Source organism: Cyprinus carpio, chromosome A16, assembly GCF_018340385.1.
Source record: "Cyprinus carpio isolate SPL01 chromosome A16, ASM1834038v1, whole genome shotgun sequence".
NCBI classification, from domain to species: domain Eukaryota; kingdom Metazoa; phylum Chordata; class Actinopteri; order Cypriniformes; family Cyprinidae; genus Cyprinus; species Cyprinus carpio.
Genome location: NC_056587.1, coordinates 11771168 through 11783181, shown reverse-complemented (window position 1 = coordinate 11783181; position 12014 = coordinate 11771168). Strand labels below are relative to the sequence as shown.

At 34.2% G+C, this 12014-nt stretch overlaps 1 protein-coding gene across 1 annotated transcript; it reads right to left on the bottom strand.

The window, feature by feature from the left end:
* Positions 1 to 4: 4 nt before the first annotated feature.
* On the bottom strand, positions 5 to 3986 carry hapln2 (hyaluronan and proteoglycan link protein 2). Its single transcript, XM_042772660.1, has 6 exons — positions 3541 to 3986; positions 3364 to 3461; positions 2834 to 3193; positions 2328 to 2444; positions 2006 to 2188; positions 5 to 949 (listed from the first exon to the last, which is right to left on the bottom strand). Exons 2-6 carry the CDS (start codon positions 3440 to 3442, stop codon positions 672 to 674), a joined length of 1017 nt encoding a protein of 338 aa, XP_042628594.1. The 5' UTR covers positions 3443 to 3461; positions 3541 to 3986; the 3' UTR covers positions 5 to 671.
* Between the last annotated feature and the right edge of the window lie 8028 nt (positions 3987 to 12014).

The window sequence follows — 12014 nt, the reverse complement described above, 5'->3', positions numbered from 1 at the left end:
CAGATTTCATATTTTCATTGGTAAATTTATTCACACATTTTACAATCTTACTATTTTGTTCACTGTTAAAATAAATAAATAAAATCCAACTATAAGGCACCATTCAGTACATGGTGCTAACAATGTAACATTAATACATAAGACCATAAGGATAATTTGTTCCCTTTGTACAAGTTTATGAAAAAAAAAAAAACAATATTAATTTAAGTCCATCTCTTTTTACAAATAAAAGTTTGTGGAATCTGCATATGTTGTTATAAATACGTTGATTGAATAATTGTTAGACTTGGTTGACATATTGTTCTTGCTGCTATATATTAAATGCCTGTGCAGCTGAAATTTACAGCACAGCTTTAGTCAAAGCTATTGAGTTAGCATTTCAAGCTACAGTAGCAGCTATTCAAGCAAGGGTTAAGCCTTTGTGTCAATCCACATTTAATCTGAAAGTGATGTATTCCCAGCAGAACCCAAAAGTTTCTGCTTTAAAAAAAAAAGCTTACTAAATGAACTGATATATACTGAATCCAGAACGCTAACTGTATAGCTCATACATTCCCTTTCCTGCAGCTCTACACTGCAGAGAGCCTCTAGTGGTGCTCATACCGTTATGTTCCACAAATGAAGGATACATTCTGTAGCAGAAATTTACCAGGCAGCAAAACATGGAGCAGTTATCTGTAGCAATAAGCCCCATAAAGCCGTAAACTTTTGCTGAGGTACCCGAAGCTACGAACCCCTGGTTCTGCAATCCCTCCACAGTGCTCCCTTGGGTTGATGATGGGGAATCGTACACTGCCATCCTGCAGCCAGCCTCCATCGCAGTGGTCAAGCTGCTGAAACTTCCAAGATGAGTAGATCTGACCAACCTTCGCTAGACTGGCACCATCCTGTCTGCAGGCACGTTCAGCCTCGGCAGAATTGAATGGCCCCGGAATGAAGAACACAGAGCCTGAAAAGCAAAAAGTGAAGGAATCTTTTAAACATTTATGTATTTATAAGTGCAACATAGAAATAATAACACTATATGTAAAATAATTACATTTAGTGAATAACTGATCTGCACAACAAACTGCACTGTTTTCTAGGAGTAATTCCTGTATCTCTGTTATTGACATTCAGTTAGTACCATATTCAACAGTCTCATGTGGGCATAATGGGAGCTCAAATGTCACTCTACAGAGTAACAGACTCTTTGTCTTTCCTAAATACAAAAACAACTGAGCTGATTGGCTGTGTCACTTCTAGTATATTTGGGGAACAAACAGTGACTGTGTTTCTAATGGCCTTTTGTTTTAAACAGAAACATTTTAGTAGGGATGATGCCTTCTATAAATCTCTGTATCAGATGACCTGTATACCAATGTAACAATTATTCTTTCAGGAAAGGACCATGGATCACCGTATACACATGTTTGGGAAAAACATAATATACACTACTATTCAAAAGTTTGGGGTTTTATTTATTTTTTATTTTTTTTATAAGTCTCTTATGATCACAAAGTCAGCATTTATTTGAAAAATACTGTAAATATAGTAATATTGTGATTTATTATTGCATTTTAAAATAAGTTTTCTATTTTAATATATTTTGCAAAATTTTCAGCATCATTACTCCAGTCTTCAGTGTCACATGATACTTCATTTATTTAAACATAAAACATAAAACATTTATTTTTATTATCAGTGCTGAAAACAGTTGTTCTGCTTAATATTTTTGTGTAAACTGTGATCTTTTGTAACATTATAAATGTCTTTACTGTCACTTTTGATCAATTTAATGCATCCCTGTTAACTAAAAGTATTAATTTTAATTCATTCAAATAAAGATTAAAACTTACTAACCCCAAACTTCAGAATAGTATTTTCTAAACTATTTAACATACAGTAGGTGAGAAAACCTCTGTCCTAACATTACTAACAGGTTTTGTAATATGTGTGAAATAATTTTTGTCATCATCTGAATCCCGTTCTAATCTCCATCACAGCAGAATCCCCATTCACTGACCCTTAGTGGTCGAGGTAAAGCAGAAAGCATCATAGTGGTCCCGTGTTTTGTGACGGGGCCCGTAACTTCGGATGCCTGATAGAAGATCCCCTCCACAAGCCGGCCGTGGTTGCAGGACTGGGTAACTGACAGTTCCATCGCTCAGCCATCCAGCATTGCACCAGTCCAACCCTTCAGTCCACGCTGTCAAGATCGATCATCATAAGAGTATCACAGAATTAATTAATATAGGTAAGCACCAAACATATAAGTCTTTTGCCAAAATTGCTCAAAGGTATATATGTTAAAGTAAGCAATATAGTTGTGTTAATATTATTATTACCCCTGTAAAGCTGCTTGTAAGTGGCAAGTGTGGCATCCTGTTCAGCACAAGCTTCTTTAGCATCAAAGAATGTAAATCTGTACCGACCATGGTGGCTCTGATAAGGAAATACAACACCTGAAATACATGGCCAATTATAATTAATATATTAAAATATATTCATGTATATGAATATATTTAATATATGTAAAATATTTAGGATTGAGCATAAGTAATTTATAAATAATCATAATTAATTATCAATATCAACTTCATCATCATCATTATCAATGTAAAAGCCCTCTGCATTTACTAATTATTTAATATGAGCAACAACAATAATAATTATAATAATTGTATTATTACTATTATCATTGTCATCAGTTTTAAAGTCCTTTCATTTACTAATTATTTAAGAAGATAAGAAATAATAATTATTATTCTTGTTATTTACTGTTGTTCAGTGTCATGATGTGTGCACAAAATTAAAATCAAAATGATCATGACTGTTTGTCAGCTTGTCCTACCTTCAATTCTCAGAGTAATAATGACACTTTCATCCTCAATTCCATTGATCAGTTCACAGCGGTAGCTGCCATCATCTTCCAGCTCCAGGTCAGTAAGACGGAGAGAAACATCCAGGTTATGTGCATGCAGGAGAGACGCCCGAGGCCCGACTGAGCCATACTGCTTATCTGCGTGTCCGTTTGTTATAAGCACTATGTTTTCCACTCCTTGACTAGGGGGTTCAATTTTAGTCCACTTTACTCTGTAGTGCGGTGGTTTGAATCTCATCACACATGGCAAAACAACTGTGTGTCCACGGCGAGCAGTGACCTCAGCATATACCAGAGGTTCCAAGAGGTATTTCAGATCTTTGTCCTTGTCTAGAAAAAAAATATATAAAAATTAAAAAAAGATAAATATAAATAAATAAATAAAAACATGTTGTTAAAGCATTTTGTAATTTAATATTATGTGTTAAAATATCTTGTAGGGGCTTTCAAATCATGTTTATATTGTAATCACAAAGTCTCTCATATTTAAACGATATTACCTTGATTATAGTGGTGGTATTTTGCAGAGTTGCAAGAGAAGAATCCGGATGAAATCACCAGCACAGCAATAAAGTTCATTGTGGATTTCACCTTTTCTCTAAACAACATAATGATGATTACAGTTTCACTGATATTTGATTCAAACTGAAAGCTTTGAGGAAAGAAAAAAGTCTTACCGTAGTCTTCAGCCTTCTTCCTCAATTTTTTAAGGACATCCAGAAAAAGTCCATGACAGTAATCTTGTTTTCTTCTGCTCTGGTTGCAGTGGAGAAACACAGTGATCAGGGTCATCTGACAAGTGTTGGATGTGTACGCAGGCTTTTTCTCCTCTGTTTCAGATGTTAATGAGTATCACACTGACTCTCATTGTTTCTTTCAGCGACTCTTCTCTGACAGACAGACCAGGAATGCCTGAAACCTGGCAATCTCAGATGATGGAGGCAACTTCACATTTTTGTTGTAGTCATAAAAGGTGCTGAGGTTAAAATATATGTAATTTTCAAGCCCACACAGTGTGTTTTTGTTGGGGTGATTAAGCATGTTGTCTGCCAGAAACCAGGCAACAGATGTGCTGTGACCCCCCCCTTTTTTGTTCACTCAAGTGATATCTACTAACAAATGATGATAGACCTTTTTTGCAGAAGTAATTTCACTTTTCTGTCATTGTGTGTTCTAGCAGAAAAACCACAGGTGTACTTCATTACATCAACTTTAAACATGATCCACTAACATTTGATGATGAGAAAGTGTCCAAATACTTTTATGTCTCAATTTTGAACATTTTATTTATTTATTTATTTTGTTTTTTTGTGAAACATTTTGTTGGAAAAGTGTGTTTGCAATATATAATACATTATTTTTTTTTTTTATATTTATTTATATTTTTAGCGTTTTTAACATTATGTGCATTTATATTATTCATGTAATATATATGTTTTTTTATTAAATAGTTTTAAGGCAATCAAAACTTTCTGAGCAAGGAAAGTGACTTACCAGTGTTTCAGAACCACTGAGATATTATTATAGTTTTTATTAATAGTTTTCTGTTTTCATTTTAATTTTAATTAAAGTTAAAGTTAAAGTTTATTTTTTTAACTAAAATTACGTTTTAAATTTTCATTCATTCCTATTTTAATTTCCTTATTTTAGTAAATCAAGTTAAACTTAATGAGAATGAAAAATGTTTCCTTGTTTCCAACTGGCTGTAATAAAATGAATAATAAAGTAATAATAATAATATTTTGTATATTTTATTTCACTTACCATTATTTCACTTCAAGTAACAAATTTTTATTATTTTAGTTTTAGTTAAGAATAACAACCCTGTTTCCTAGACACTACATGGTTATTTTAAGAGGTCATATAATTAATGCAATCTGACTAGACTGTTCAGGTTGTGCAGTCATAAATGTTTGCGTGAACAGTCAGTTTTAGCCATAGCTGACCAGGCCAGAACAGAAAGAGGAAGTGGAATGGGCCAGTTTGTGTTCTCTGTCTCTCTCTAACCTGAGAGCACAATGACAGCTTTGTCACTAAACTCCCCAGCACTGACCCATGGGCAGCAGTGAGCATGCAAACACGAAAAGGAAGCAACCAGTTGGAGGAAAAGCGGTATAATGGGATTCAAGCATTTGTCAGTGTACTTCGCATTGTGCTGCTCCATCAATGGCTCTTTTTGTCATCTTCCACTGTTTGTGCTCACAAAGGCATGTCTAGATGACCTTTGTCTCGCTCTGTCTATATTCGTCTCTTTCACTCACTCACAGTCTTCTATATTAGTTCTAAACTTCAAAACCTATTAAATATATTATTGTTATTTACTGATTTCTTTAAGTAAGATTTCGGGAATCTAGCATGCATAGTTGATCAGTGAAGACCCTCTCCCACCCCTAAACTGTACATGCACATACACACATACCCAGGCTCACTCTTTAACCTCATGTTAACCCAGCCCCTGGGAAAGTGGGGTTTGAGTCAAGGTTGTGTAGTTCTAATGAAGCATGTGCTCTCAGGTACAAGAGACAGTAGTTGATAAATGATAGACTCGCCCCAGAGGATAACCGTTTTTCCTAACTCTGATGTCAAGCACAGGCTTGCTATTTTCTTGTTGCTCAGCCCCCACACTGCCACCTTCACATATTATTTTGCTTTGGGTCCTATATCTTTTGAACAATCAAACAAGTTCTATCAGTATCATATTGCTGAGTGTTCATGGAAATCTGATTATCTGAAAGAATAGTTCCCATATACACTATACCGTTTTAAGAGAAATGAATGCTTTTATTCAGCATTAAACTGATCAAAAGTGACTTGTAAAGACTTGCTTGTTACAGATTTTGTTATAGATTATTCCAAAAATAAACAGCATTCTTTTGAAGTTTTGAAGTCCATCAAAGAATCCTAAATAAATAAATACAATTTAAGCAGCAACTGTTTTTAACCTTGACATTCTAAATGATCATGTGACATTGAAGACTGAAGTAATGCCTGTTGAAATTCAGCTTTTTAATCCCAGTTTTAATTTATTTAATTAAATAAATTAAAATAGAAAACCTTTATGTTCAACTGTAATAATATTTCGCAATATTACTCTTTCAACACTCTAAAAAAAATCTGTAAAAATAGGGCACAATGTATTAATTTGAAATAATATATATATATATTTTTTTCTGGGTGCTTCATTTTGAATTTCACAATTTCATTGCATTCATGATTGTAAAATTAATGGATAATGTCCTAGTAATGAGCTTCCAGTACTTTTTCTGTTAATTTACAGATTTATTTCTTACACTGTTCTATTTTTGATAAAATAATGAGAATAAAAGATTTATTTTAAACATTAAAACATTAAAACATTTTACCAACCCAAACTTTTGAATGGTAGTGTAGCTAGACTTCTATGGTGTTTTTTGTGTGTTCCTGATCATGTGTACAGTATGTGGGTCTATCATAACCCAACACATTACTTCTCTCTCTATGTATAGACAGTAGCAGGTTAGTCGGGCTTTTTAAGTCAACATGAAGTGTAACAATGTGTACAGTGCAAACCAGGTTCAGTCTAGTTGGAGTCAGACTCCAAGTCAAACATAACAGATTCAACAATGGGATAGAAGAGCTCTTCAGGTGTCCAGTGTGGCCTGATATCTGTATTATGTCATTTGTATTTAGAAGCTAAATGCTGAGTTTCAAGAGATAAGTGGAGTTATAATATTATTGTATACATTTATTCTCTTTCATGCCCGCAAAAAATGCAGTAAGATCATTTGGTGTCAGACAAGAAGCAATGTAAAATTCAGATAAATCTGCAAGAGAGCTGGTTTTCTATCACGTATTTATGTTATTTGTGTGTTTTTTATCCCTCTGTGTTATTTTTGTTTTTTTGTTCCTGTGGCTCAGTGGTAGAGCATAGCGCAAAAGGTTGTGGGTTCAATTACCAGGGACAGGAACATCTCTGGGCAGTTTTACACCCCTTTTATCAGCAGGAATTCTATTCTTGCTATAAAATCTGCAGTCCCTGATGGGCTGCCTGATAAGACTGGTTATCTTCATACATTCCTCTGTGAATAGCCATTTCATTCTTTTTGGTCAGATGTTCATTGTCTGCCACTAGTTTGAGATTCTTATAGCAGATTGGCGTTGACTTCAGATCAGATAAAGTTCTGAAGAGGGACTGTGTCATTCACTCGCATGCGAAGTCTGCAGTTCAGGTCTGCTGTTCAGGTGTACCAGCACAAAATGTTCTGCATCACTCATTTATATTGATCTGAACACACTGGACTACTTACAGTTTTTTCCTGCATGTGCTGCATTTTACATATGCAAGCAAATTAAATAATGAAATCATCAAAATAAATCTGCAAGAAATAATAAAATACAATGAAGTAAAAAAAATATAAAGAAAAAATTATTATTTGAAAACATGAAAATAAATGATTATATAATAAAATTAAACAACGTAAATGAAACCTCAAATTAAGTTAAAAAAATGCAACTAATTAAAAAAATATTTGCAATTTAATTAAATTTAACTTTAATCGTACAATCTATGTAAATGATCTTTCAGTATATGTTTATAAATTCGCATGGTTTTGTGCATTTTTGGTAACACTTTAAAATAAGGTTTATTAGCATTAGTTAATTAGTTAATATGAACAATACTTATGCAGCATTTTTTAATATTAATTAATGCAAAGTTCTCCATGTACTAATACATTACGAAAATCAAAGCTGTATCTGTTAATATTAGTTAATGCACTTAAAGTTTATTTTTTAATGCACAGTTAAATTAATTTTATTAACCAACATTAACAAAGGTTAATAAATGCTGTAAAACCCATTGTTCATTATAAGTTTGTTAGTTAATGCATTATTTATTTATTTATTTATTTTAGTGTATCCATACAAGGTTATAAGGTTTCTCCACAGCACTAAAACAGCACCTGCAGTGCTTTGGCTCACATGTACAACTAATGAATCAGGCAAACAAGTGAAAATATGTAAATCAATTTTAATTATAGTTACAGTGTTGCAGTTGTCATTATGCTGTAAATTCTTTTTTATCCTCTCTATCCCAGACATCAAACCTATGTCTTTAAAACTGCTGATGGCTGACATTTTTGCAGAGAATTTTTTGGGCACGTGTTTCCACGTGACAGTCACACATCTAGATAGACATCTCTTTCTCTCTCAGTCACACATGAAAGGAATTTCACTCACACACATCTCAGCGCTCACCTATAGCTTCCTGAAGTGATCCTCATTCAGAGGGCCAGCAGAACGCACATGACCAGCTCAAGATTGAGCAACTGTGTGAAAAAAAGAACATCTGTTAAAAGGTTAAAGATGCTGTGTTTACAGAGCAATGCTACTGATTTTATATTTTATGCATAATAAGCACGCTCTCCTTTTCTCCCTCTCTGCTATATATTCAGTGTCTGTTGATTTCTATTTGAAGCTGTGTATGTATGTGTCTGTTATGTAATGGCAGGTCTTGTCATGTTCTTATCTTGTGGGATCTTGGCTGGCGTCTCCTGAAGCTGCTTCTGTTACCTATATGTTCCTCACTTTATCACCGCACCCCCCATGTATACTCCCTGATCATTTGATTGTGTTATCTGACAGAGATGAAGTGGAATGATCAAGTGACACAAATTCACACTTCACAGCAATCTATTGCATGCATGGTATGCTTGTGGCGGTTTTGGCAAGAATTTGTTTTTTGTGGGATGAAGGGTGGATAGGGGGTCTTATGCAACGTTTGTTTGTGCATTTTAAAATCATATTTATGTAATGCTGAAATCTTACATTCGGTTATACTGTACAAAACTAAAAAAATAAAAACAAAATAAAAAACATGAAATAATTTACTGAAATAAATTTGTGAGTCAAATGATGGTACCCATGGTTTTTGTTTTAAAATAATGTAAACCTACATTTATAACACTGTACTTGTGTTTTATTACCTTGGCATTAAATCACAGTTATTTATTTATTTATTTATTTAATCTTTTTGAAAGTCATAGAAACACTCCTGTGGGTTTTTTCTTTTGTGGTTAGCGCAAATTTCCATTCCATTTGCCAAACTTTGACAGCTTCCGCTTCTGTGAATCCCGTAAATGTGACAAGAGTCCATTGTAGAAAAATTCACTGCATGTAATATAAAAACAGATTTTATTAGGGTATTGAAATTAATCATGTGGTCACACTTTGTGTAACACGTTTTTTAAAGAAAACAAAATTATTCACTGCACCTTTAAGCACCTCAAAGCAAAAAGTCGCCATCAGAGAGAAAAAAAAATACATTTAACAGGATTTATACTGGGAAAAAAGCTTCTCATGTAAACTTATTTTTATTAAAAGAAAAAAAAAGAAGATTTTTTTTTTTTAATAATTTTTACTCATAACAGCCTATTTTGTTTCTGAGTAGCTTTCGTGTCAGTAGCACACCCCTATGATATTGTCCTTCCCCTATAGCACGTGTATGTCTATTAAAGATTGTATTAGCTTCTGTGTAAAAAAAAAAAAAAATCACTGGTTTACAAAAATTTTTTTTTTATTAACGTTCGGATTTGAAATCAAATAATGGTAAATAGCCGCGGATCATAGCGCATTACAAACATGTGAAAGCACAATGAGCCTGTGCTGCTTCTGCATCCCATACGAACCGTACTGCAAACAGATCCTCGCTTAATTTCGTTTAGGCAACTCTTTGCTCTTTTGGGGTCGACTAACGTCTTCTTCCCGTTCAGTCAGGTATGCAATGTGTAAAACAATGGTTATATAATCCATACCTTATTGTAGGCTAATCGTGTGTAAATTGGACATAAAACGTTTATCGTAAATGTCATGCATGTTTAAGGAGCCTGTTTTAGAAACGCCGAGTTTTAAAGTTGAAGAGCTTCTCACTGTAACCTTTAACCCGATATAACTGAATGTACCGGGATGGGATCTAGGCCTTTTATATATTTGATTGAGGCATAGCCTTTATTGTATTCAAATGTGTATGGTTAGCATCTTGAAGCTTGTTAAAGGGGTCATATGACGTTGCTAAAAAGAACATTATTTTGTGTATTTGGTGTAATGAAATGTTTATGCGGTTTAAGGTTAAAAACACAATATTTTCCACATACTGTACATTGCTGTTTCTCCTCTATGCCCCATGGATTTTTACAAAGCTCATCTTTCTGAAAAGTCAGGTGTGGTCTGATTGGCCAGCTATTCAGTGTGTTGTGATTGGCTGAATGCCTCAAGTGTGTGAAGGAAATCTTACGCCCCTTACAATACTGTGATGGTGCGTCCCGGCACTATGAGAAAAAAACAATAAAACCCATTACAAACAAGGCATTTGTTGCATCTAATGGGGACATAATTACTGATTATAATGACTTATACTGTCTTTTAACGCACTGTGTTGCATCGTCCCGCGTAAACATAAAACCATGCCGGCATTTGTGATCGGAGAAACGACAAACAACAAGCGCTACTCTACACTGCTCAGAACTCACGTTTGAATCATCAGTGGCAAATTCTTTAAATATGAAAACATACTTAGAGACTGTGAGTCAGAACAGCTGGCATTGTAAGCTACTCTCCCAGGATCAGGAAACAGTCCTCCATAAAATGTTCTGCACACATCTGAATATTTGGGTTGAACCGTTCTGGAACAGTGTTGTCAATACAACTTAACCACTGATTTCTAGTTGTGTCCTCTTTTGGAACGCCAAACAAAGTATTTTCGCTTTTACAATGAAACACACAGTATCTTCAGGAAATGGCAGCAGTGGCAACAATACAATATTGTGTATTGGTTAATTGCTAATTAATGTAGTGCTAACCTAAGGTGGGACAGATAGTCTTCCTCTAGGGGCACATGGGAGATTTCAGATGCATTCAAATCTCCAGGTTTTTTTTTTCCTCATAACAGTGATTGCTCACTTTTTTACCCAACAAAAAGAAATCTGCAGTAGCAATCTTTATACAATGTTTAATGAGAAAATGTGGAACCATCTTACCCAACACAGAGTATAGCTATATGTTTTGGAATAAAGCGGTGTAGATGTTGCTAACATAGTTATCCTACAGTTGTTGTTCTGGGTGTGAACAGGCCTTTACAGTGTAGTCTGAAACTCTTATGTGCACTAAATATTATGCAGTGAAAATTTTAAATATGAAAATCATTAAGCAGACCTATCCTACCTGACCAATTAGAGTCAACTTAAACATCGCCGAACTCTGCATGTTTTCTGTTTTATATTTTTAATGGTTGACCAGAAATATAGTTTGAATGTTCATTGTTTGATTTTTTAAAAATCTGGTATAGTTACCAACATGACGAACTGGAGAACTTCAAAGTCTGTCAAAGTTAGATTTTCATACTGGTACATAATTTACATCATCATTTACTGTAGCATTTAGTTTATTGTGTGAATAGAGATAGATATAAAAGAAAGTGAAATAGATTTCTATGTTTGCTTGATCTCATATATTAGGTGCCTATGACAGGATCACATACCCAAGACCTCCATAGCATAAAATGAATGTGCAAACATTTTATCAGTTAAAGACTGAGTTTAAAGAGACAAGGTGAAATGACTTGTCATGCCCTGGTAACAGTCCTGTCCTTACCCTCAGGCTGCTCTCTGACTCAGAGGGCCACTTAGGCTTCTTGTTTGTTTACTGTCAATATACAAAATTTGTTGATGTTTCTAAACACTTTTACGAGGTCACTCACTCCCAGTTAATACATAAAGTAATGGGTTCAGATATGACTTCTGTCATTTTTAAAGATATTGTCCTTCCTATCAGTAGCTGTTAAAATAATTGGATTACTAACAATATTTTAAATGAGACATTTCAAATCGATCTTCACAATTGTCCTGCACTGATGCAACACAATAATTTTTACCTGCTTCCTTAATGGTTGCTGCAGCTCTTCATCATTGGATAAAGAATGTTTTTCCCCCCTTTGTCAGAATGAGGACATTTGGCATTCCTTCATGGCAGTTATATAAAAGTGTACATTAAGTTTCTGAAAGACATTTAGCGGTTCACTGGTTATAGTTTAAAGTAACTGTTTTCTCTTGTACAAGATGAATGTATGTGCGTACCAGGGCCTGTAGCTGCATGTAAAGGAATCCTGGAGTACGGGATC